A 27,500-nucleotide genomic window follows, 5' to 3' on the forward strand; every position below is an offset into this window, starting at 1 on the left:
TTGGTTTTTAATGAGACTTGAACTTCTAGGTGCTGAAGTCAGTTGTGAGTCTGGAAATTAGGCTCCAGGGATGCTGAGTTCTTTGGAGGTACGCATTGACCTAGCTTCTGTTTAGACACTTGATTCCACATAGTGTTGCTTTGAGAATAAAAGCATTGGAAAATGCATTTTCTGAAGGGCCTGGTATTTAAAATAGAGCCATTCTTAAAAAAAAAAAGACAGACTGCTTGCTTGAAAAATCATCTTCCTCCATCCGTGCCTCCTCAACCCCGTAAGAACTGGAAAGCTTTGAAAACTTCTGTTGAAGGATGGGTGCGCCTTGCCCATCTAGAGAAGGAGCTGCTACCATAGTAAAGAGTTTCCTTCTCATTGCTTGCCAACATATTCAACTCTTCCCATGTCTTCTCTCAGTTACTTGAGAGTCCAATGCCCGTTTGCCCCTCGTGATTTCAGAGACTGCCTCGCTGAAACCGTTCTGGGACGTGCGTGTAAATGCAAGGGGCTGGTGTACAAGTTTAGTATTCTGCTTTAGTCCTCGCGTGGTTTACTTTTTCATTCCTTTGGTATCTTCAAGGGTTTCTTAACCTATTATTGCCGAGGAACGGGCAACAAAGGCTTCACTTAGCAAAGAATTCTTGGAGAAGAAGGAAACAGTAATGCTAGAAGTGTGACATTGCTGAATTAAGCACTGCATTCAATTTTCTTGGACTAAATCTATTAATATGGTAGTTTATAAAGTTAATTTTAATGTCAAAATTGATGTGAAGATATGAATTTGATGTTAATGAAGTATGGGCGTCTGTAGGTATGTTTAATGTATTTTTAATTACCAGGAATAATTTGAACATTTAACAATTGTTAGTTGCTAAAGTAAAGGCAGATAAAATAATAGCAAAGTTTCTACACTGCAAGTGTATAGATTTAAATATGGTTTCAGTTAAAAAACAAATTTTGTTACCAGATTTATTTGTCGTTGATGGTTTGGTTGCTTTCTCATATCACAAAGTCAGTAGTTGTTTGGTTCAGTTGGGCGTAATTGTCATCTGCTGAAGATCTGAGAAATCGAGTTCCTGACAACCTGGCTGAACCCCTGCACGGTCGCACGAGTCGTGGCAGACCTCGTTCCTGCCGATACACGGGCTGGAGCCCCGGGCGAAGGGAAACGCTGAAGACAAACCTGCCGCTTGTTTAAACCATCTTTCACAGCAGAGTGTTTTGCGTTTTGGGTGGTGTGTGCATCCCATCCACAATGGACAATCAGGGCATGTCAATAAAGAAGGTGGGAGATATTTAGGTTCTCTTTCCACCAAAGAGTTACATAGCTTTGGGCAAAACTCTTTACCTCCTTGACTTACCCTGCGGTTGAAATGGGGCTAATAAGGCTTATAATTTGTGTGCTTAGTAGGCAAATTGGCAAAGTAAAGCATGCTTAAAAAATGGCCAGTGAGCTTGGAAAGCTATTTTCCCTGTTAAATCTGAGGAAGAAAAGAAGAAAGCATCCAGATGCGATCATTGGACTGCATCTCCGCAAACCGCGTGGGGTACGTAGAAATGCGACTTCTACGTCTTCTCTCTTCAGAAAGTCTTTTTGCCACAAGAAGAAGAACGGCCGCAGACTCAGCAGGCTGCAGGAGGGTGAGATAGCATGCTTGCAGCCTTTCTTTGCGGCATAATTGCAGCCTCAATGAACCTTGAATTCAGCCTAATTAACATAACTGGAACCACTGCAATCACGCTGCCGTTCAATTGAGGTTTTGAACGTTCCGGTGAAGTATCGCGGTTCCGCCATTTATTGGTGAGATGCTGCAGAGAACTGTCCACTTGCTTTCTTGCCGCTGTCGTGATGTATGTTTATGGTTTCGGGATAACGAGGGAACTTCAGAAATGGGAGATCGTTGGCTTACTGGTTCCATTGCTGAATCTACAAATAATTCTGTATTACTTTCTGTAAAAAGTAATGAAACCGTTTAGTACGCCATAAAACTCAGAGAAAACGTACTAAATTTCCGAGTTAGAAACAGGTTCTGAATTGTAATGGACAACGAATGGCAAAGAATTTTGGGACTATTTTGAGTTAAGGACTGCATCCCCAGAATTTTAAAAATAGTGTGTTCTGTTACTCTTTGTAAACGCTGTACCTAGGAGAAAATTTTTTTTTTAGGAAAGCATGGATTTTTTTAATGTGCTGCTCTGTAAAACAATTTTTTTTTTTTTTTTATTGTTGCTGTTGGTTGTGCGACAGTAAAATCAGGAAGCCGCAGAAGTAGATCGGGTACCTCTGGTCTTGGCAACAGGGCGAAGTAACCAGCTCTGCTGGACAGAGGAGTCGAGGCACTGGTGAGAACAGCAATAGCTGGTAGCTACCAGGGGTGGGAGTAGGAGGCTTCCTGCATCTCTCCTGGCCGTTGGGCAAGAGGTCCTCAGTGGTGGCGCTGAAGCCACTTTGAAATGATGCACAACCAGGAGTTACTTCGGCCATTTGTGCCACAACCGAGCTGGAAAGCTTAGGAATCACTGCCTGGTTGTGTGCTCTTGAAGAACGGCAGACAGCAGAGAGTAAGCCTTTTTCATGTAGCTGATTTTATGCAGCTACGGTCGTGGTGTTTCACCTCTTTCAGTGAAAATCTGTTCAAGATCATTGAAATAGCTGGCTTTTTTTTTAAAATCTCATTTGCAAAAATATAGGAAAAAAAAGAGATTTTTTAAGAAAATAAATAGACAAGTTTTGCATTAGGAGCTGAAAATGTCAAGCTGGAAGTTGCTCGTAGCTACTACAGGAATGACGCTGTAGATTCCTGCTCATAAAATCTCCCATGTATGTATTTATATATATACACACACACGTATGTGATAGGTGTATGTCTGTGTACACGGATAAAAAACAGCCTGAGCTTCTGAAACACAGTTCTGCTTTTTCTGAAGGATAGTCATGTTGAGAATAGTTACTTCCATGATACAAGTGGATTCCCCTGGAAGTGAGGTACCATAGGTGACGGATGGTGGTAAGCAGGTTGTTGATGGAGAGAGCAGGAGTACAGAAGTGGTATGGCTGGTATTTAATGCTGCTGTGAGGGCCAGTTGTTTGAAAACTGGTTGCACTGCAGGTGTTTGTAGTTGTTTTTTACACCAAGGTGGTTTGTAAGACAGTGGTCTTATCTGGAGGCAATGAACGATGTGTATGACTAGGGTATCATTTGAGAGGGTGGGCTGTTCTAGATAACTGCTTGATAGAAAGCCTTTTTGAACCTCATGTGGTCTGATAATCCCTTACCAGTGTGTATTCTGGAAGGGCTCCAGTGTCACAGGTTGGATGGGTAAATCGTAGAATCACAGAGTCATTTAGGTTGGAAAAGCTCTTCAGGATCATGGAGTCCAGCCGTGGTTTGAGGGCAGGTGCTGCTGGAAGAAGGAGACACAGTAATTGCAGGAAAATATTCCAAGGTGTGGGGTTTTGTTTTTTCCTGTTTTGAGGATGGTTTTCCTTGGGTGTAACTTGAGCCCTTTTCATTCACGTGGCTGACTGAGAAAATTCTATATTCACATTGACTCCAGATGCTAGATTGCCATTTGTTCATTGCTTTTTTCCCCCTGATGATGTTAACTCAGAAAGTTAGTTACACCTTTCACTCTGAGTGTCTCAGTATAAATTTAACACAGAAGAGCTGCAGACCTTCTGAAGTAGCCACCCCAGTCATCTGTTGTTTCCTTCTGTGTCCTGATGTGACCTTCTGTCAGCCTCTGAGATCGTACGAAACTCCTTCCTATGTTTCTGCTGGAGTGACAGTAGGATTTATTACTGACCTTTCGACTCTTTGCTCTTCTCTGTAAGATGCTTAGAGTCTGCTGAGAGGTGGGCATGTTCTTCAGCCTCCTTTTGCTACTTCTGATGCAAAAACTACATTGTTTTTCCCAGTAATCTTACTCGTTAAAGTTCACTGCCTGTGACCATCTGATGCATGTGTAACAAGCAGCACTTCTGCTCTGCTGGTTGGATGTTCAGGGTCGGATTGTGGGGTGGACTCGTGTACTGCAAGGATCTGCAGGGCCTCAGAGGCTCACAGAACTCTGGTTTGTGCCTGGAATTTATTTAATATGAGTAACAAGATCTTACAGACTTAAATGCTTTGTAAGACGCATTCTTTTTTTTGTAGGGTCGTGTCTGAGAAGGAGTTCAGCTTGGTGTTGCCTGTATTCAAGGCTGCTCATAGAAATGTGGGTCCAGCAATACGGTGAGATACTTTTCAAGCAGGCAGTTAAATGTGTGTATGTAACCTAAATGAATGTCAGTGGTCAAACTGACCTCGGTGCCAGTGAGACTTCTTCTGTCCTTGTGTTGAAGGTGGGAGGTGATCTGGGAGCATCGCGGAAGAGCTGCGGGGAGAAGTCGGAGCATGGTGGTTGGAGCAGAAGGACCTGCTAATGAGTTGTTTCTCTTTTTTAGTGAACTGTTGGGTTGCTGGTCTAGATTTTGCAAGCTGTAGCTTAAAATTAACAGAGAATTATACTGAAGAGTACCCGATGTAGGCTATCCCCTTCTAATTGTTCATTAATCGGTGATGAACGTCCTGTGTGTAACTCGGAGTAACACCAGACTACACGTTGTGTTGTTATTGAGTAAGAAAGTGAAGAACCCTGACCTTCTTTAACAGTGACTCTCGTTCACTCCAGCCTGTGACCAAGCCGCAGCGGCTGCAGGATGGTGTGGCAAGCTCGCTGTCATAATTCTGGGTTTTGGGTGTTGGTTCGTCCTTCTCTTCTCAGAAGGCTTAATACACGTTGTAGCCCCTCCAGTTGAACGTTTGCTAAAGGTGAGGTCAAGCAGAGGGCTGGCGGCGGTTGAGGAAGAACTGGAGGAAGCGCAGAGAATAGCTGAAGTGGTGGGTTCCTGGAAGAGCGAGCCTGTGATTCATCCGTTTGGAAATGGAGGAGGAGAAAGCAGTGCCAATTAAATATCACGCAAGATTGCGATAAGCATCTGAGCTGTGGGGAGAGATCACAGTCTTTCAGCACCTTTATTCCCTGCAGCTGCAATATGTGAACTCAGGAAGACGACTGAACGTTGATACTTTAAAAGTTCAATAGTCACGCTTGTTATTGAGTGCAGTTACTGCGAATTGACAGAAGAAAATGTTTTTGAGAGGAGTTTCCAAGTAGAGATCATATTCCCAGTTTAGCGTGCAGCAGAACCAGCGCATTTGAATGGCTGTCAGGTCTGGTAGAAGGAGAGAAGAACTGCTCGGTGGGAAAATATTGCAGAGGAAATAATCAGTCTCCTTCAGAACCAGTATTTTTATTTTTTTTATTGTTCGTAGGTGCAAATTCGAAAGCGACTCAGACCACATGTCAGAAGTAATAGGAGTGTTTGGTATTTTAAATCTAATTGCACTATTTCCACAGAAACGCTTGCGCATATTCCTGGCTGCTTTTTAAACATTTATATATACTTTTCTGCCTTTTATACAAATTCATGAAATAAAGTCCTTGAAGACACTGAGAAATTCAAGCCCCGCCTGGACGCGGTCCTGTGCAGCCTGCTGTAGGTGACCCTGCTTTGGCAGGGGTTTGGACGAGATGACCCACAGAGGTCCCTTCCAGCCCTGAACATTCTGTGATTCTGTGAAATTTAAGTTCGTCGTTCTCATTGAAATAAATTGATCAAAAAATGTTAAGGAAATACATCTGTAGACAAATACAGACCTTTTCTCTGCTGTTTGGAGATCTATTCAGGCGGTTTTGAGTGCGGAGTGGTTGCTAACTTTCACCTTTGGTATCTATCACAGTGTTGTTACGATATTTATTTTTTTAAAGAGTCATTACTAGGCACTGAACAGGTAACTTAAGGGATATTTTAAGGAGAAGCATATAGAAAAAAAAAACAAAACAAAATTGTTCATGAAGGCTTTGCTCCATGTACCTCATGGAGGTAACTTTATCAGAAATAAAAAACAGGGAAAGCCATGGGTAAATGGGAAAAAAATGATTGAAAACTAAGGGGATGGTGATGATCAGCTGAAAACAGGGAGCTGAAATTCTGTTATTTTGGGGACTGTGACCTAATGCAGTGGCGGGTGAGCAGACCCCAGCCATCGTGGTTCCTACTGCCTTTTATGACCCTGTGCAACCATGTCAACCACGCGGTCGTGCTTAAGTAGGTCATGTTGATACCAGGTCTCTGCTTCATCCATGGGTGCAGTAGATTGTGCTGATACCAGGTGTCTTCTTCATGGGTGCTGTAAGTGACGTTGATACCAAGTCTCTTCTTCATCCATGGGTGCTGTAGGCTGTCATCTGCCCTCGTCCTGAGCCTCAACAGCACCCCTCGTCTTGATGTCTTCGTGCCTTTAGCCTCTGAGACACCAGCCCCGAGGCCTTTGGCTGCAGCAGTCTCTGCCCCCCGCCAGTTTCTCAAGGTCCAAAGGAGCACGTCCCCTCTTAAAAAAACAACAACAGAATAGCACTTTGATTAATTTTAAGGTGATTGCCTCTTAAAAGACTCTGAAAACTAGTTTTCAGTTAGCAATCTAGTTTACATAAAAGGCATGTTGATGAACACAGTCCATCACTTTTTGCTCAGTCCCATTATTCTCCTGTAGTTCGTAGGCAGAAGCTAAGATTTCCAGTGATGTCACTGTTTACCAAAATCCGAGGTACTCAGAGGTTAATATTTTTGTTACTTTCTGGTGAGAGTTTCATCTCTTGTTTTCTTCACAAAGGAAAAGGAGGAAGGTGCTTTTAGAAAGCACCCAAAGGTACAGGTGATCCGTCAAGAATTAGCTGAAAGCTCTTGTGAGAGCTAGAGATTTCCCTAACGCCGTTGTGGCATGTGACGCCTCTGAATGTCTGCAGCCAGATATTTTCCTATTCACATTCAGAACTATTTTCAGTGTCAAATACTGCTGGTTGACAAATTTGTTATTTGAGTTGCCCATCATGCTGTGAGCCCTTCTCCTGCAATCTGCCAGGCGTGCTCAAACCCCTTTTTTAGCCACTGTGGTAAGAAAGTGCTCAGCATTTCCCATGCCCTATGCAACAGTCTTGCTGTATGCCCAGGAAGAGCGTGATAAAGCACAAATGTGTACTGTAACTAGGACGTGATGCCTTCCTGCAGTAAGGACACATTTGATTTGGAGAGGAAGAGGGGGAAAAAGGGTCTGGGTAGTGGAGACAGTAGGAAAAGATGTGCAAGATGAAATGCTGGTTTTAGTACAAAAAAGTTTCTGAGCACCAAAGGTGATACAGCAGCGTAAAGACGTTAAAGCAGCGTTGGGGTGTTTATGCTTATTCACGCTAGTACTGGTGGAACACCTCTTGAATTAATCATATGTCCCTCTTTTTATATATATATACATATATTTATATATATATATGGCCTCTTTATATATATATGATCATATACCTTACCTTCAAATCAGAGCCAATTATATTATAATAGCTAATTACACTCAAATTGTGGAGGAGATTTTTTTCCTTGAAATTGGTTCTATTAAAAAAAACTGGTTTACTGTAAGAATTCTGACAAATAATCCAAAATTGATGCTTGATTGAAGCTAAAGAACAATGTATTGCTTTTTCAAAATTGTGTTGAGAATACTACCCTTCTGTTTGAAGGACCTGCTAAAAATATTCCAGTAGTTATTAATGGTAACTTGAGTGAGCTGGAGGTATGTACGTATTTGGTACCAGAAATTAAAAAAAAAAACCTTCTGATTTTATACTAGTGGGGCTTAAAGGTCACCTGATTGTGACACATTTGATGTGGAATATCAAATTGTCTATCCAGACTTCTCCTAGAGGTTGTAGCTACATCTTTCCAGTCTGTAGGCATGTTCTACTGTGAATATACATAAAATATTTTTATTAAGCTATTCAGCAGTATAATTTTAAGCCTTCTCTGCTTGGTGAAATATTTTTTTCCTTTATGCATTAGCATGAGTAAAATGCCTACAAGAAGCTGCAGTTAAAATCTATGTCTTGAGCCCACTTTGGCTGAAGTGTCACAGTGGGTTGGGTTTTCTATTAGTGAAGGACCGCAGAACATGAAAGTCCAGCTCTGTGCTGGGGCTGCGATTAGATCTGAATGCAAGGAAAAGCAACAAAGGTCCACAAAATATCTGAAATCTGCAAATACTTCCTGTACTTAACCTACACTTTCGTTGCGTGACTGTAAAGAACAGCAAATCTTTGTTCTTTCCCCCTCAGTTCCCATTCAGTCAGTTCAGAGACATGGGAGAAAGGTTCTGGGGAGCAAACTCGTTATCAGCCTTGCTGCAGTTTCCATCTGACTCTGTCAAAGGCAAGTACATCAAAACCATGAGCTTACAGCCACTTTTAAACATCAAAAAAAGTTTGGTAAAAAATATTTTATATATATACACACAGCCTGATATATAGAATCATAGAATGGTTTGGGTTGGAAGGGACCTTGAAGATCATCTGGTTCCAGCCCCCCTGCCATGAGCAGGGACATCTTCCAGCAGACCAAGTTGCTCAGAGCTCCATCCAACCTGGTCTTGAACCCTGCCAGGGAGGGGGCAGCCACAGCTTCTCTGGGCAACCTGTTCCAGTGTTTAACCACCCTCAGAGTGAAGAATTTCTTCCTAATATCTAATCTAAATCTGCCCTCTTTTAGTTTAGAGCCGTTCCCCCTTGTCCTATCACTACACACCCTTGTGAAAAGCCCCTCTCCATCCTTCCTGTAGGCCCCTTCAGGTACTGGAAGGCTGCTCTAAGGTCACCCTGGAGCCTTCTCTTCTCCAGGCTGAACAGCCCCAACTCCCTCAGCCCGCGCTCATAGGAGAGGTGCTCCAGCCCTCTGATCATCTTTGTGGCCTTAATATAGAATGTATATAACATATAAAAGAATATAAACATAGTTTATGAATGTGGAGTTCCTTTAGATCTTTACAGTTTAGCTGATACTTGAGTTGGTAAGAACCTAAGCTCAGCTTTTGGATTCAGGAGGGAATTACGTCTACCTTACGTGGAGCAGAGAAAGAGCGAGTGCTTATCTTGGTAAGATCCCAAGAAAGTCTTCTAGAAAGTCATTCAGGTTCATCCATTTATGCACACCTGTTAGGACTTGCGTCTGTATTTCAGAAGGTTCTTCTAGTCATCATTATGTAATAAAAAGAGGTGAAAGTCTCAGAAGTGCTTCTCTCATCCGTTGTGCCTTGCCAGGAAGGTCTTGGTTCAGCAGCCTCCGGGTGGTTTTGTGCACAGGTAGGGTCGTTGGCCATAGGTTCAGTGATTCATGGATGGAGAGCAGAGGAGGCTATAGCATACATTACTAAGAGCTGGAAATACAGCAAGAAAAATGGTTCATGGCTTCTCAGAGCTCAGCTCATGGTAATTTGAATCTGAAGTAAATTAACAGAGCGATCCTGTTTATGGATCATCAGCTGCAGAGGTATTATTGAAGAACTTGTGTCCCTACTCACTAAGAACACCTGTATGTAAAGCCATGTTGTAATTGTGCAGGCAAGCTGAAGCAGACTGCGCTGCCTCAGAACAACACAGAAAATATAAATACATGGAATGTCCCAAGCATCATTCTTTCTTTCACCTCAACAAGGTTACTCTTTTGGAAATCCCTCGTCAAAGCCATCCACTCTTTTCAGTTGAAAGCCATTCATATGGTGACAAACCACTGTTCTTCCATGTATATCTGTATTCATCCATTTAAACTCTAAAGCTTTCCAGCTTGCTTCTTGGATTTATAGCCAGCTGGCTGCTCTGTGTAATATAAACATATTCTGACCGTGCGTGGGGCGCTTGGTCTCGTTTAACCCATAGCTGTAATGTTCTCTCTAGGCCACAGCTCACCTGCGTGTATTTAGCATGGACCGTGCAAGTTCCCAGAGTCCCCACTTGCCATCTCCTTGCATCTGTACAATCTGCTGTTCTTAGAGAAAAGTTAAATCAGAATAAAAAACCCAAAACCAAACCCAGCTCCAAAACAAAACCCGTCCTGGAACGGAGTTGGATAAAATGAATGTGTTCAAGATGGTGGGCCATGGCTGAGCCAGCTCACGTGGGAGCGGTGCCCGCTTTTGGGTATTTACAATAAACTTTGGAACGACTTTGTGACATGAATGCTTTCATCGTGAGTGGGGAGGGGGAGGCAGAGGCAGAGGCAGAGGATAAGGACATATGTGCTCTTTGTTCTTTTTTTTTCCTTACGAATTCTAAATTGCTGATTTTTCCACAGTAGTCTGATAAGCTGTACCTGTTCATCAGCAGATTTCTGCAGTCTTAGTACCTCGAGGAAATTCACTGGAAGTGAAATTCTGAAATGTCTGCCCAGCATTACTGAATCATCAGGGAAAAGCCTGCATTCAAAGAAAGCGTAAATATTAAAATTTGTTAGCATACTTTGGCTTTGTAAGAAATACAATATATTATTATTTTTTCTTTATGCAACGTCGCTGGGTTCTAAGAGAGGCAATAGAACCATTAATTAATAGTGGTAGTCCTGGATAATGTCATAATAAGCAATACAACATATTAAAGCGCATTTATTCTTGCCAGCTAGCAGGAGGAAGGCCCATTAGGTTTGTTTACATACCAAGTTGAAGCTGGTATGCTTTGCTTCCAGTGGAACTGCCGTTGGCAGGGGCTGAACCAGACTCCAGCGCTTGACTCCGACGGTATTGGATTTCCCGACTGGCGTATGCCGTCAGAAATATATTGTCGGGACTTGAGGGCAGCCTGGCTCTCCGGGATACCGGGTACAGCATCACAGAATGGTAGGGGTTGGAAGGGACCTCTGTGGGTCACCCAGCCCAACCCCCTGCCGAAGCAGGGTCACCCAGAGCAGGCTGCACAGCACCACGTCCAGGCGGGTCGTGAATATCTCCAGAGAAGGAGACTCCACAGCCTCCCTGGGCAGACTGGGTCAGGGCTCCGTCACCCTCAGAGGGAAGAAGTTCTTCCTTATGTTCAGATGGAACTTCCTCTGCTTCAGTTTGTGCCTGTTGCCCCTTGTCCTGTCACTGGGCACCACTGGAAAGAGTCTGGCCCCATCCTCTTGACACCCACCCTGCAGATATTTATAAGCATTTATAAGGTCCCCTCTCAGCCTTCTCCAGGCTGAATAGGCCCAGCTCCCTCAGCCTCTCCTCATAGGACACGTGCTCCAGTCCCCTCATCATCCTCGTAGCCCTCCACTGGACTCTCTCCAGTAGCTCCTCATCTTTCTTGAACTGGGGAGCCCAGAACTGGACACAGTACTGCAGATGGGGCCTCACTAGGGCAGAGTAGAGGGGAAGGAGAACCTCCCTCAACCTGCTGGCCACACTCCTCTGAATGCACCCCATGATCACATTGGCCTTCTTGGCAGCCAGGGCATGCTGCTGGCTCATGGTCAACCTGACAGCCAAACTTGTACAACCCGAAGCGGTGTAGTCCCCAAAGCTAGGGTACCTGTCATAAAAATAAACTATGTAGATCAGAAGCAGTTTTCCACAATGGAAAAGGTGGTCGAGGAATCAAAAGTGTGCCTTCAGGTACATTACCCAACAGAACAACAAAACTGTGCTGGGCTTTAAATTGCACTAGCAATCTGGAAAGGATTTTCTGACTGGAGCTATGTTAAGTGTTAATAGTGAAACCTGGGTACTTTCTCCTTTGATCTCTCCTCGAGCTCATATAGAATAATAGGATCAAAATAAAATGCCATTTATATGAACACCTTGTTCTTTTGATCTTGGCACAAAAAATTCTGTCTGCAGCTACAGCTTAGCAAACAGTGCATCTGCTCCTTTTAGTTGAACCTTCTAGTTTATCGTAACTTTTAATAGACGGTGTCACAGCCAATTTTTTGTGTAGTTCATGAACTTAGTTGTAATTTTTGCCCTAGGAGTCTTTAACTACGTTTTCAGAAGGTGAGCGGGACCTGTAAACTGGTGGCTTATGGTCAGTTGTGCGTATGTATGTTGAATATATGATGTAAACATCTGTATGCTGCTGCGTTTTGAAATAGAACGTTAGTTGTTCTTTGACCACTTGGGCAAAACTGTGAAATCAGTGTACTCCGAGGAAGAGAGAATGGATGGTTATGGGCCCCAAGAGTGGTTGGCGTAATGGTGGTTATCGTAGGTGCTAGGTTTTGTTTCTTTGCTTTTTGAGGCAGGAAGGCCCCGTCTGGAGTACTCTGTCCAGTTCTGGGCTCCCCAGTTCAAGAAAAATGAGGAGCTACTGGAGAGAGTCCAGCGGAGGGCTACGAGGATGGTGAGGGGACTGGAGCATCTCTCCTACGAGGAGAGGCTGAGGGAGCTGGGCTTGTTCAGCCTGGAGAAGAGAAGGCTGAGAGGGGACCTTATAAATTCTTATAAATATCTGCAGGGTGGGTGTCAGGAGGATGGGGCCAGACTCTTTCCAGTGGTGCCCAGCGACAGGACAAGGGGCAATGGGCACAAACTGAAGCAGAGGAAGTTCCATCTGAACATGAGGAAGAACTTCTTCCCTCTGAGGGTGACGGAGCACTGGCCCAGGCTGCCCAGGGAGGTTGTGGAGTCTCCTTCTCTGGAGATATTCCAGACCCCCCTGGACGCGGTGCTGTGCAGCCTGCTGTAGGTGACCCTGCTTCGGCAGGGGGTTGGGCTGGGTGACCCACAGAGGTCCCTTCCAACCCCTACCATTCTGTGATTCTGTGAAGGTTATGGACCCCTGATGTCTGGGTGGGAACCAAGCCTCCCTCTTCGCTGCCCGTCTCTGCAGGGAAGACCGTAGAAGCAGTACTGCTGGTAGTTACGGATCGCCTTTGCTTTTATATATAGATCTACATGCAGGTAATCCACTCGTGAACATAAGTGCTTTTCAGCAGTTTATTCCCAGAGTTGATGGTCAGGAGTGCTTCTTTGGAAGTCGTGATTGCGAGCAGTTAGACTAAAGCCGCTTATTCACGCTCTTGCAAATCTCTTGTTAAGATTCTTCTCCACCAAAGGCTTCGACTGTGTGGAAACAGCTGAGCTGCGCGTGTTGCGATGATTGATGGTGTCTCGTTGTGATCCCTGCTTCAGACGTCGTAACCTCCCACAGTAGATGGGATGGGCACGAAGCACTGTGCAGAATGAAAGCAAACAAACCGAACTCCTGCCGTTCGCCAACGCCATAATTGCTGCTGTCCAGGAAGAGGGATTAGCGAGTGGGAAGAAACACGAGCTGGGAGAGATCCAGTGGCCAAGCAGTAGCTTGGGTGTCGAATGTCTCTCTCGAGCTTTGCATCCCACTGTAATTTATATTTAGCTATTAAGCTTATTGGATAGGAACAGTCAGCTTGTTGTACGCCGTGTGCGAGGAACACCGTGGGCAAGCATTCAGGCTCTTGCCGAAACGGCTGCGGTTGCCGCACGTGAGCGATCCTCCAGCCAGTTTTGTTGTGGACTTCATTGAGTCTCTGTAGCCTGTCACGAGGCAGGAGTATTCCAGAGAGCCATAACCTATAACCCTGTTCTTATGCTGTATAATTCACTATGTGCAATAAAGATACCAAGCTGGTTGGAGCACCCAGTGCGGGGTGGACGTCTTTGTGCCGTGCTGCACTAGGATCAGCGCGTCCTGCTGCCATCAGGTCTCCGTGCTAATGCAGCCCCTCTGCCTCCAGCCCTTCTGCTGATTAGGACAGAACTGCGGGAGGAGAGTTTGCTGCTGTAGTTGTCTAAAGGCCAACGCTTGATTTTAGCAGAGTACATGTCGCTGTTCATCTTTCTTTCACTGGTTCTCGTTTCATACCCCAGAATTCAGAGCTGCCTTTTGCATCAAGCGAAGGAGGGACGTGGGACTCTTCGGACGGCGAGTTCGAGCTACACAGATTTGTAGTTTTTTCTCCTTACAATAAAAATGTGATTGCCCTAGTTCTGCGGTTAGCATGAAACAAATCGGCTCTGTCATGAAGTCAGTGGGGTACAAGTTAATACAAGGTAGTAAAGGAATGATAATAAAGTAAAACAGCAAAGTCCACAGTTTTTTATGACAAAACCAGTATGATCCTGTTGCAGTCTGAGGCCCTGCTGGAAATAGTGTTTTCTGATGCCTGGATAAGTCCAATTTACATAGATACAAAGTGTATGAATAAAGTTATAAAAGTATGCTTAGAATTTTACTCTTTTTTTTCCTTGAAAGTAATTTGCTATTGTTCAGACTTTCGGCTTTCACTGGTTTTGTTTCCAAAACCCCAAAAGGAAGAGAAAATTACAAAAGTCCATAAAGGCAAAAGGGATATGTTCTCATTTCAGTTCACAGAATTTCCTGCCTTTAAACAATACAAACATATGCCCTGAGGTTTCTGACGTGCTGGAAGGATACTGAATCCTTGAAACAGATCAAATTCAAAGCGAGTCCACTGTAGCGACAGCGAGCTTTACCAGCACGTCCAATAGATCTCGACAGGCATTCACTGGGCTTTAACCATCTTGCCAAGCCTTACAAAATCCTGAACTGCTGACTCCGTAAATGAGTAAATGCTCAAAACCAGCAAGCAAAATTGTGGGCTGAATTTGGGACAAAAAAAATCTGAAGCTTAATAGTTGTTCCTTATTAATTATAGGCCCCTTTTAAAGCAATTATTTAGTAGAACTTTGAGATGTATCTACAAGCAGGACATGGACATTGACTATGTAAAACCTCTTAAAGTATATTGCTTCCCTGAATTATGGTGAAGTGTTCAACAGACTGAACCTGTTGCTCCCAGCGCTGGGGGTTGAAGGACGTGAGGAGTGCGGGGGCAGCTGGGAGCAGTTGTCACCAGATAGAGCATGGCAGGTCTGGGAACTGGTGTCCTGAGAAGTGGTGGCTTGGATGTAGGTGTAGAGGAGAACTGAAGAAACTTCTCCTTGATGTTACTAAATGTTTTTATTTTATTTATTTGTGGCCAGCAGGTCGAGGGAGGTTCTCCTTCCCCTCTACTCTGCCCTAGTGAGACCCCATCTGGAGTACTGTGTCCAGTGCTGGGCTCCCTGGTTCAAGCAGGATGAGGAGCTACTGGAAAGAGTCCAGCAGAGGGCTACGAGGATGATGAGGGGACTGGAGCATCTCTCCTACGAGGAAAGGCTGAGGGAGCTGGGCTTGTTCAGCCTGGAGAAGAGAAGGCTGAGAGGGGACCTTATCAATGCTTATAAATACCTGAAGGGTGGGTGTCAGGAGGACGGGGCCAGGCTCTTTTCAGTGGTGCCCAGTGACAGGACAAGGGGCAATGCGCACAAACTGAAGCAGAGGAAGTTCCGTCTGAACATGAGGAAGAACTTCTTCCCTCTGAGGGTGACGGAGCCCTGGCCCAGGCTGCCCAGGGAGGCTGTGGAGTCTCCTTCTCTGGAGATATTCCAGACCCGCCTGGACAAGGTCCTGTGCAGCCTGCTGTAGGTAACCCTGCTTCGGCAGGGGTTTGGACTGGATGGTCCCCAGAGGTCCTTTCCAACCCCGACCATTCTGTGATTTTGTCATCTGCCTTTAAATTCTTACGTGCTGGCCTTTCTTTCACCTTTTTGACCTGTTTCAATAGAAACGTCAAAGTACCAGTACTGCTTTCCGTGATCGTTTTGGGTGTATCTATACAAACAGTGTTCAGAGTTGTAGAAGCAAAGCGCTGGGCTGAACAGTCATGGTCAAGCTCTTTGCGTCTCCAAGGTTTCTAATGTTTTTTTATATATATAAAATATTTAGTGCAGTAATGTTCAAGATGACCAGGTCCTGCTGCAGAGCAGATGGCAGCTCAGGCTCTTCACAAGGCTGTGTGTCCTTATGGGGTAGGCACCATCCTTCCTGCTGTCCTTGCAGATATGTCACCAAGCTGGTAACTCAGCGGGTGATGGTAACGGTGCTGTTTGTATTGATAATGTTTTCTCCTTTTTCCGATATAAAACTGCATATTCCTCTTCTTGTGTTACAGTCTGTGAGATCATAGGTAGCTCGGTGCTGGGCCACGTGTGTTTTACAGAATTTGGAGGCGCAGGCTCCCCGAGGGGTCTTCTGGTAGCCCGATGCTGAAAGGCAGATGATCAGTGATCTTAAGCCAGCATCTCTGTCATCCTGATTTATACCAGAAAACAGGAGGCCAACGATTTGGGGTTTTTTTTCCCCCTCTAATGATGCTGCTACTAGTAGTAATAATGTTTTTAGAGCTTTCTGACAAAAAGTTGATCCTTTTAGGGCAGAGCGCTGCTGCCATTCGGGTTCTAGAGATGGAGAGAGGCTTTTGGGCAATGAGATGCTGACCCACTGGCAAAGCTGGGATTAAAACTCAGTTTCCTCTAAACCATGCTGCTTAGCTGAGATACAAATGCGTACGCTTTTCAACTTCTTGTAATGCAAAAACGGTGCAAAGAAAGCCAGTGTAGTAACACATTTTCAAATGGAGGTCAGCATCTCTGCGTTACCCCGCGGTCCTCAGGGCCAGAGGCAGTTGACTGGGCCATCAGATTTGAGTACCCCGTGGCTGAGAGAACCCTGCACAGCCCTGTGTTTCACGTATTATCTGAACGTTGTCTCAGTGGCAAAAAGCAAGTTAGATTTTTGTGTGCATACAATGATTCTTTTTAATTAATTTCTCCAGCTTTTTTTTGGAGGACGCTTCCTTCAGTTAAACCTTGAAGTGCAAGTAGGCTTCATTGCTGATGTGTTTCCTGGGGTACCTGGGAAAGCGTTAAATAGTTAAGGTGAAGTATGTGTTTTTCGGAGAAACACACAGAAGTCTGCATTTGCGCAGTCGGCTGAAATATCAAAAGCAGATGTGAGCAAGTGGAACATTTTCCATAAATTTATTAAAATCATTATTTACCTGTAAGTTATAAGAAGGGCTTAGTTGCACTAGTTTGTTGCCAATATGTACTGCCAATAATCTGCCAAAAAGCAGCTTGCTGGCAAAGGCACTGAAATGGTTAGCTTATGCTTGCACAGAACATTACAACCCCTGAGTCAAATGAAAACCTACTATAAACGCGCTCTTTGATGGTGGAGACGCTGGAATATGTTATTGATATATGGTATACAGTTTATATGGATTATGTATACTGTGCAAGAAATATGGATATCTATTAAGGGTAACCTGAGATGTAATCGGTTAGGACAGTTATTGTTTTCAGTATTTGCTATGAATAAGATCACACGGTGACTGTTCGGTTTTAAAATACGGACTGTTCACGTGCAGCCCAAAGCACCGGCATACGATTTGTTCAATTAATACGGGAAGGCTATTGAAAATGAAAAATATCTGACATCTATACAGAGTCATTTTAAAGGCAACTTTTCTTCTAGGAACAATTTATACATTACATAAACTTATATTTTTCATCCAAGTATCATTTCGAGAATAGCAAGCTTAAAGATTGGAGGCCATAGGGAAACATAATATTACGATAATGTTCTTTGGTGCGGTTTGGAAGGTTTTAGGAAACATTTGGAAGTATTTTTCTCATAAAGTCACTTAACTATTGAAGTGTTACGATAGCACTCCCTTCTGCATTGCGTATGTTACCAAGCAGCCTGTTTAAAGGGGACATCCATCCCATAGATCCTGTTTAGAAGTATTTCCACGGAACAGGAAATTATATGTTACAGGATTTTGGTATGAGTTTTAATTAAAAAAAAAAAAAAAAGAAATAAAAGACAAGATGATTTAAGGTGTGATACCTTTTCAAGCACCCATTTCCAATTCTGTTTAGCAAGAAGAGGTACTGTATTGTTTGGAGCTATATGTGAAATTTGCAGTTTCTAAATAAGCACTCGAGCGCTGAGCTGTTTTTTTTGTCTTTAAGTAAGCACTAACAAACATGACCAATCCTTTAGGATCCTCAAGAACCTTAAAACCCTTGCAATTCTCAGAAGCCTAACTTTTTTCCCTGTGGTGTAATTCGTTCTTTTGAACTTCTGCAAAAGCAGAACTTAAGGCAACAATTTCTAAGTTTCTGGCAGTTGCTGTCAAGTGACTTTTAGGGCTCCAAAAGTGTATCTGTTACCTTGCAGTGTCGGTGTAGCAGATCTACACAGTCAGGATGTTTAATTATAGAGAAAATTACTTTTTTTTCCTGAACTATCAATTAATTCAGGTTTTCATATCTTGCACAAAATAATGCATAAGTTATTTTCATCTGCGTTATAAAATATGTATTATAGTTCATTACCATCTTTCTTAGGAGTTTTTAAATTAGCACCATTTCATTTGTTGAGAATGATGTTCTTAGAAATTATAACCGCAGAGATTTTTACACTGAGTGTTAAAGGATTTCAGGGAATTGAAGGTGCAAATTCAGAAATATATTTAGGGTCAAACTGTCTCTCTTGAAGTCGAAGAGAGCTTTGCCTTCGACTTCAGTGGGTCCAGATTCCCCCTTCCAGTATTAAAATGCAGAGTAATCACTATTTGACCTTTTTTTTGCTGACCTTAAGCACTCAAGATATTGTTGAAGGCATTTGTCAGGAGTAAATATGGAACAAAATGGAATAATCCCACAAGTACTGGATTAGGCTAGACACACTTTTGGCTGAAATGATGTCCAACCAGAGCAGCGGCACAGAGGACCAGGAAAGCTGAGACTTTCAGAGATACGTTTGGTTTGGAGTAGATTCACCTGCCTTTGCTAACTGTTTTGCGTAGTTCCACCGCAGGCTTGTGTTTTGGAAGGTAGCACCTTTCGCATCTATTTTGGGGTGTAAGAGTTGAAGAACACTTTAGTTAAAATTCTGGTCATCTAGGACGTAGGCTTTACAGTGCTTCTGGAGCAGTAATCGCCGTGTTAGAAATTCAAATGTAATATCGAGGGGAAAGTTAGAGATGGTTTTGACCATCCTCCTTACATTGAGATACAGATACGGCGTCTTCAAGAATAAACTAATGTGAGTGTTGTCAAATCAGGGTGAAACTAGATTGGAAAGAAAAGAGTAAATGCTAAGTAAAAGTGGGAAACTTTGGCAGTGTTAAATATGAATACTACAAACTGAGGGAATTTACTCAAATTAGGCAGAAAAATAGGTGGCAGTTATGGTTTGAGGAATCTGAGCATTATCCTGTGTCTCTTTGGCTTTGTTTACTCTTTACATCTCTCCTCTGCTGCCTGTCTCACCTTCCTTCCCCACGCCAACGAGCCAAGCTACCGCTTGGGTCAAAACCAATGGCCTGCGGTTGATGTTGATCTGGATCCAGCCTCTCCTCCTGGGGAGCATCTCTGGATCCTGCCTGCTGATCAGGCACACCGCTGGAGTGACAGGGGTTGCTGCTGCCAGCTGAATTGATTCTAAAACAGCAATATTTTGGCTGATTTGTCAGAAGGAAGTCTTCTTTATCCTTGGCCTCTGATGGTTAAAACTTGACTGGACGAGGCTCTGAGCAACCTGGTCCAACTGGATGGGTTTTGAGCATGAGGTTGGACCAGAGACCTTCTGACCTCAGCGATTCCCCGAGTCTACTCTGTATTTCTCTGGTGTTGTGGAAGAGAGAAGATGAGAGAAGGACAGCAGGAAAAGATCACATCTCAGGTAATATTTCCATACTTCTATATCTTGCAGTTTTCAAACAGGGAAATCGGGGTAAACTCAACTTATTCTGCCCAGGAAAGTATATATTCTACTGCGGGAAGACAAGCTCAGCCACAGACCTTGTCTTTTCTTTCGCCATGCCCTTCCCAGTGCTTAATCTTGGCTCCATTCAGTTTTCTTTCTGTTCTCTCTCTTTGCTCCTAATCCTTGTCCATGCTTATAAGCCCCTAATATTTATATGGCATTATCTGTGTTAGAGATTACTGCTGACAAGTAATCTCTTCCCTCTTCTGAAGGAAGAATTACAACCGTTGCTAAAGATCAGAAAGTGAAATTAGATCACCGAAAGTATGTGACAACTTCAATAAACCCTAATATCAAATTGCCTAAATATTGGGAATCTTCTTTTGAGCTTTTGATTTTGAACTGTAACACAGCTTGGAACACATGATCGCACTTGGCAACTCTTTTTTTTTGCTTTAGAGCAAAATGTGACTACTTGCAGGAAAAAAAAAATCAAGAAAAAAAATCACTGAATGGAGACTAGTTACCCAGTTTTGTCATTTGTCGCGTTCTTTCAAGAATTAGGTAAATATAAATGCATTTATTTTACTGCTATCAGGTGATTTGTAACCTTAAATATAAAAAATATAAATATATAAATTTATATAGAAGTATAAAACCCAAATGTATACTAATGTAGTTGCTGTCTGTTGCAGTTTGGCCTCCAAAGAACTGCCTTTATGACTTCTCCCCCCCCTTTACAACCGCGTGGACAAAACTCTGACTTTGGGGGAAGCTCAGAGATATCCACGCAGCTTTGGTATTTGCACTGTGCTTGGCCAGTAGTACCTGTGCATGGCTGTGTAGTTTTGCACCCGTTTGTAGTAATTGTGGGAACAAATTCATGGGAACTGGATAAATTCAAGGAAGCCGAAAGAAAGAAGGTGCAAAAGTGGCATTTCCTTGTTACTGCTAATGCCAGAAGTGACTGTCCACCACAGTTATAAGCCAAATGGATGCCAGGTATTAGAATCACAGAAGCTCTCCATGAACTTCTGTAGTGTTTTAGGTCACATAAATTCTACTAAAAATATTACAGTTAGCAAGGAGACGTTTGTGATCATGTTTAAAGAAAGATGAAGGAAATGCGCAGACGGCGAGTTTGTTAAATTAGAAGTTATGCCGTGACGGTGCGTCAGTGACGAAGGAAATGGGGCAGCTCTGAAATGTGTGTGCTCCAGCTCCAAGGCATGGAGAAGTTTTCTAATATATCTGATCATGCCTATCCCTTTTTATAGTTTTTCAATTTTTTAATGGCAGTATAATTAAAAAAAAAAAAAGAAATCCATGGCACTTTCAGAACTATGTTTAGCTTTGCTTCCAGATGTGGATGAAGTTACAGAAGAGCCAGTTTTCATAACTTCAAGGGTTTGGGATTTTTTTTAGCTTATATCCACTCTGACAAATTATCCTTGCTCGTCGAGAACAACTGTTCAAAGCAGTACACGACACACAGAACCTGCCTGTATGATTTGTTCAACAAGGGCAAGTGCAGGGTCCTGCCCCTGGGGAGGAACAACCCCAGGCACCAGTACAGGCTGGGGCTGACCTGCTGGAGAGCAGCTCTGCGGAGAGGGACTGGGAGTGCTGAGGGACGACAGGGTGACCATGAGCCAGCAGCGTGCCCTGGCTGCCAAGAAGGCCAATGGCATCCTGGGGTGCATCAAGAGGAGTGCGGCCAGCAGGTCGAGGGAGGTTCTCCTCCCCCTCTGCTCTGCCCTGGGGAGGCCCCATCTGCAGTGCTGTGTCCAGTTCTGGGCTCCTCAGTGCAAGAAAGATGAGGAGCTACTGGAGAGAGTCCAGCAGAGGGCTACGAGGATGATGAGGGGACTGGAGCATCTCTCCTGTGAGGAGAGGCTGAGGGAGCTGGGCTTGTTTAGCCTGGAGAAAGCTGAGAGGGGACCTTGTAAATGCCTCTAAATATCTGCAGGGTGGGTGTCAGGAGGACAGGGCCTGACTCTCTTCAGTGGTGGCCGGCGACAGGACAAGGGGCAATGGGCACAAACTGAAGCATGGGAAGTTCTGTCTGAACATGAGGAAGAACTTCTTCACTCTGAGGGTGACAGAGCCCTGGAACAGGCTGCCCAGGGAGGTTGTGGAGTCTCCTTCTCTGGAGATATTCAAGACCCGGCTGGACAAGGTCCTGTGCAGCCTGCTGTAGGTGACCCTGCTTCGGCAGGGGGGTTGGACTGGGTGACCCACAGAGGTCCCTTCCAACCCCGAACATTCGGTGATTTGATCTAGCCTAAACCAGCACTCCAGTTAGTCTTTCTAGTGTGGTTTCTGTTCATTGAGCAGTGACGTCATTGCCCTTCCATTCTTTTTTTTGTTGTTGTCTTTAATAAAATGGTGTCCAAAATGGCTCTTGATGCCATGAAAAAGAAACCAGTTCCCGTAAATAATGTGTCACTGGAGTAAATGAAGTTCTGTGACTAAACACGTAGCGTGTACCACGACAACATGTTACGAAAGAGCTGGGGAAATTGCACGTGTCTGCTTCAAGGAAGAGTACAGAGGTTTCCTCGGAGCGGGGTTTCATGGCATAAATGAAAAGAAAATACGTAGATTGGGGAGTTAAAAAAAATCTGTTATTCAAAATGGCAAATATTTAAATTGAAGCTCTGACTTCCAGTAGATGGAGTTTGTATTATATGTGAACTTAGTTTAATTTTTAACCCATCTTTTTAACTAAACATCTATACCCAGTATGCCAGAAGGGAAAGTTTTCCAGGCTTACTCTTTTTAAAGTTTTTGTAAAGTTTTAAAATTGACTGTTAAATGTGTCGGGGATCCTGAAAAATCTGAGTAAATAAAAGAAAAACAGTTTTGAAAGTTTCGAAAAACAAGTTATGATACTAAAATTAGACACCGAAGTCTCTCACTGTTTGTTCTGAACTTTCAGTGTTTAAATATACATGAGTTATGCATAAAAGTAAAATATTTACCATGTTTTTTTAAATAAAGGGACAGTACCTTGGGGAATCTGTTAATATTTGTACACTTTGGTGATAATTTTTTCTTCAAATTTTCACGTGTACCAGATGTCACTACCACGAGTTAATAGTAACAGTAAAGTCCTTCTCCCATACTAAAAAGAGAATGTTACGGCATTTTTCTTGCATGACTAGTGTGAGTTGTAACGAAGGTTGGAGAAAAATGATTCATCCTTCTCGATAACTAAATCCTACCTGTCTGCTGCGATAGCTCTCTGGGTTGTGTTTTAGAACCATACAGTGGCTTGGGTTGGACGGGACCTTTAAAGGACGTCTAGTCCAACCCCCCTGCCATGGGCAGGGACCCCTTCCACCAGACCAGGTTGCTCAGAGCTCCATCCAACCTGGCCCTGAGTGTTCCCAGGGATGGGGCATCGACCACCTCTCTGGGCAACCTGGGCCAGGGTTTTGCCACCCTCATCGTAAAGATGTCTTCCTTGTGTCCAGCCTTTTCAGCCTTTGTCTGGTCCTGCCCCAGCTCTGCTTTTCCATAACCAGCCTGTCTGAGGGTTTTGTCTTCTGAAATTTAGACAAGGATGTAAAAAACTCTGATGAGCTGTGTGGGAGTAGGTACTGGCTCCAAATAAAACACTGGAGCGCTTGTTTTTTCCCCAGGTTATAGACTGCTGGATGGTGGTGTCGAAATTCTGCAAGCTCTGGGCGTTTATAAATGACCGAGATCTGGGCAGGTGCGGGATGGAAAGATGACTCTGTCTGGAAGGTGGCAGGAAAGAAGAATGAATGTGAGTTTGGAAGAGGAAAAACAGAATGGCTGGAAACTGCAAACACAAAAAATGTGCTAACGAGACATTGTCTTTCTCCAGCGTGCTTTTGGGAAATGCACACGAAGAGGTTTAGAAGATTTCATGTTGTTATTAGTTTATTTTCAGGTCATTTATTTAAGTGTCATAAAGAACATTAGCTGGTGGTTAGGGACTGCAGTATCCATTATATCATTCCAATCATGTGGACAAGTTTATACTACACATGATTTACAACGGTCTTTCCGCAGTTAAAATTGTTGTATTCAGGTACGGGGTTTTATACGTGGTTGTGTTTAGCGAAATCCAAGTGACTGAGCGCAGAGACGTCTTCCAGTCAAAGTCCGGAAGATGAACGCCGCTACGCGAACGCCGTGGGTTGCCGTGTTTATGGCGCTCTGCCTACATCCTTTATCATGTCTCCACTGTTGTTAGTAAAATATACAGAACTACTTTATGCCAAAACAATGGAAGTTAATGCAGATAACTTGTTCCAAAGTTAACTATCATATAAATCTTTTTTTTTTTTAAACTGCTAAGTGAAATGGTGTTCTAAAACTTTTAGAAATTGTCAAGATGATGAATACTGTGTGTGTAATACAAGTAAATACCACGGAATTGATTGCACACACGTGTCTTAAATAAAGGATGTTAAATGGTTTATTCCAGCGAGAGATCGGCGAAGTTGTATCTAATATTATTAGAAATTCTGCAGTGATGGATCAGATTTTTAAGGGCTGAAAACCAAGAAGGAAACCTTCTCAGAAACAGCAGTGGTGCACTGGGTGGATGGCTGGCCGGGAGACTGAAGGTGGTTGGGGGGGTTCAGCCTGCCTAGGTAGCCCAACCTCTCACACGTCAATGGTTTTTCAAAATCTGTTAGTTAAACTTGGGTTGGTAGATCGGTCCTCTCAATTCGGTCACAGACTTGGCAATTTAGCGCAAATCCCTTAACCTGTTTCTGCTTCAGCTTTTCCCATGCATAAATATATAGAATCATAGAAAGTTTTGGGTCGGAAGGGACCCCTAGAGGTCATCTAGTCCAACCCCCCCGCAGCGAGCAGGGACACCGCTAACTAGATCAGATTGCTCAGAGCCCTGTCCAACCTGGTCTGGAATGTTTCCAGGGATGGGGCCTCCACTGCTTCTCTGGGCAACCCGTATATCCTCATGGGGATGTGTCCGTACTACCAAAGGAGCCACCACCAGCCAGTTTTTAGGTCTATAATTCAGCTTAGACTGTCAAAACACCGACTCGACGGTTAAGAGCACGTGTGTATGGAATTCAGCCCCACTGAATTTATACTTTAATGCTCTGAGGATCTGAGGGTGGTTGACTGGCTGAGATGGGAACGGTGGAACTCAGGCTCGTTTGGGAACCTCTCTTGTTTGCAACGTAGGTAATGGATTTGCATGAGGCTGTTGAATGTGACTGAACTTTTTCTGGTTTTATCTACAGAGAGGCTCCAACAAGTGTTGGAGAGCAGTAGGAAAAAGCAGATCTCATAGGTGATTTGGTCAGCAGCTTGAAAAGGCGGCTTGGTGTAGATAAACATGAAAACAATATGCCAGGGGACAGCAAGCCAAATCAAAGAATGCACATTCCGTGGAGCACTCGTGCCGTGACTGGCTTAGGAAGGGAGATTTAGGGCTTGAAGAAAAAGCCTCAGAGCAGTTAGTCAGGAGTACAACTGCAGTAAAGCCCGCAGAGTGTGTTGTGTTTTGATAGCGGCTTTGAAGAAGAGGGGTGTGCTTGCGTTTCAAGGTGCTCCACTGCAGCGTGAAGTGGATGAGTCTGGTGTTTAGGAGTATTTGTTTTGACAAAGAGGGAAGGGAGCGGTTTGTTCACGGCCCAGGAATGAGCTGTGACGGAGTAAAGCTCTGAAGAACTGTGGAGGAGGTTGATAAAGTGGAGCAAGTGTTGGCTTTAGTAAACAGCTCGATAAACAGGCTATAGCGTGTAAGCATTTGGAAATTAAAAGGAAGAGGGAAATTTAAATGTGTCTACTTATCTGGGAGAACCGTAATCACACTAAAAGGCATGTTAAGTAAATATCTGGGTAAATTAACTTGCGGTACAGGCAGGCGTTTAGAGTGAGGATCCCATGATGGCCATGCGTGTAGTCCCCTCTCCATGTTAATTTAGAAGAGTCATGAGTCATCTTTGAATGAAGGAGCTTCGCTGAAGTGTTTCCTGGGCAAGGACCGTAATTCGTTACTATTTTAAATCAAATAGTAAAACTAGATCTGCACAAAATGTTACGTTTCATCTATTACAAAAATGAGTTGAGCAGCCTCAGTGTAACTGTGCAAATGCGCCCTGCTGTTGGGAAGGGTTTTCTGTAGCATGGACATCAGATGAAAGAGTCAGCGGTGTCTAATATTGTCTGTGGTAGCTCAGGAAGGTCTTGAGCAGCCCTGCCTCAGTTTCCCCATCTTCGTGTCCACTTCTCCCACAGAGCAGTGAAACATGGGAGTGGTTGCTTCCATCCTACGAACAGATGTACAACTCGATCCTTTTGCCTTGGGTATGGTTTGGGGTTTTCTTCTGATTTGTGATTAGTTTTTTCAGTTGGTCATTATAAAAATCAGGCAAGGATAGCTGGGGAAGAAGACCCACTTCCATGTCACGGGATGTGCTGGGCCCACGTTCTTAGGCATTAAACAGTCTTTCTGCTTTAGCTTTCATCAGCCTGTGAAGAAGCAGTTTGCTGGGCTCAAGTCTAGACATAGACTGGGGTCACGTTAGGATGAACACCACTGCGCTTGGCATTTGCTACCAGTCTTAGCTGTACTCCTGGCAAAAACGCCAAGACTTTCGTGGCAGAATTGCCTTTTGACTTCCCGGAGGTGTCTGCTTTACTTCATTGTAGCAGGCGAAGAGTTTTGTTCTCCCTGTTGATGCGGTTCGGTGGAGACCTTTGGCTTCTCGGCCAGTGAACCTGCTATTTTATTTCACAGGTACCTCATTCACTAAAAGCTATATAAAGTGTACCATTTGCTGAATACTAGTGGAGTTGTTGCTTGGATGGATGTAAAATATCAACTATTTTTTTTTCTTCTCATTTGCTGTTAGTTAATTAACAATTACCAGTTGAAACTGAAATCCAGGCTAAACACAATACAGATTTTTTTTTTTCTTCTTCTTCTTCTGTTTCCTAACAGGTTCATGCCAGAACATAAGCTTGCCCATTTGGAAAAGGTAATTGGTGTTAAAAGAAATGGAGATGCTTATCAGTTGGAGGGTCTGCCTGGTCAGCAGAAGAGCAGAGCTTTAATGAGAAACAGCAACGCGCGTCGCGAGCCTGGACTTCATGAAGCCCAACCTGGACTCTGCACCCCGCAGCACGAGGGGCTGCCCTCCCCGTCAGCAGCGCCGGCGAGACTGGACGAGCCCGAAGCGTCAGAAAGCGCAAATCCTTGTCAAGGAGAAGATAAGCAACATCTGACTTTTAACCCCTCTAATGTCTGGAGTGGACGGGACTATCAGCAGAGACCTTTACACATTGCCTGGCCTCACAGGTGGTAAGTGGTGAGCAGATCCGCATACTGTACCTGCCGGAGATGTGTGAGCTGGGTTTGATCCCGTTTCTGTGACTCCTGTCAAGTGTCAGCTCATTTCCTGAGCATGCACTGACACCACGCACATCGCCAGCATCTGATTATGCAGAATAATTTGTTTGAGTGTGTGTAGTTGAGTAACACTAACCAGACCTTTAACCCTTGATGTTCCCGATTCCTCTTTTTTTTCCCAAGAAAAAGATACCCCGGCTGCTGAAACGAGCAGCGGCATTCCGGTAACTCTCTTTTTGTAGAAAGCAAGCCACCGGTGACGAATAGTATCTAACGTTATTTAAATGATCTGAATTACTTTCGTGCGAGTGATTAAGTGTCAAGAGACGTGGTGACACCAGACAGCTGATGTGAACCCGCTGTCTGCATTTTGCAAACACCCTTTCGGTGTTACGTAAATAGGAAGCGTGTTTGAACGTATTAACAGTGAAACAATATTTTTCCGACTGCCAACGCAAATACCTGATCTCTGAATCTCCTCTGAACGGCCGAAAATGTACCGTGCCGCGTAATCGCTAAAAGCGTATAAACTTTAGCTTGACTCCCCCCGAAATTAGGATTTAAAGAGGTAAAATGTCCCGATAATCTTGCGGTATTGGGCACGAACATTTTAATCTAGTTTTTATTCCTCGCGGTTTGTTTAATC

At 43.8% G+C, this 27,500-nt stretch overlaps 1 protein-coding gene across 20 annotated transcripts in view; it reads left to right on the top strand.

Annotated features, from left to right (window-relative positions):
* Positions 1–27,500, top strand: part of QTMAN (queuosine-tRNA mannosyltransferase) — a 202,054-nt gene that overhangs the window by 131,286 nt on the left and 43,268 nt on the right. For 15 of the 20 annotated variants that reach the window (XM_075430983.1, XM_075430984.1, XM_075430985.1 and 12 more), the window contains 2 exons: positions 4,152–4,229; positions 26,447–26,806. In XM_075430983.1, coding sequence (XP_075287098.1) covers positions 4,152–4,229; positions 26,447–26,806 — 438 coding nt within the window. Of the gene's footprint in view, positions 1–4,151; positions 4,230–26,446; positions 26,811–27,500 lie in introns of those variants that run through there. The other 5 variants (XM_075430988.1, XM_075430992.1, XM_075430986.1 and 2 more) reach the window with 2 other exon arrangements.

Source organism: Opisthocomus hoazin, chromosome 9 (genome assembly GCF_030867145.1).
Source record: "Opisthocomus hoazin isolate bOpiHoa1 chromosome 9, bOpiHoa1.hap1, whole genome shotgun sequence".
Taxonomy (NCBI): Eukaryota; Metazoa; Chordata; class Aves; order Opisthocomiformes; family Opisthocomidae; genus Opisthocomus; species Opisthocomus hoazin.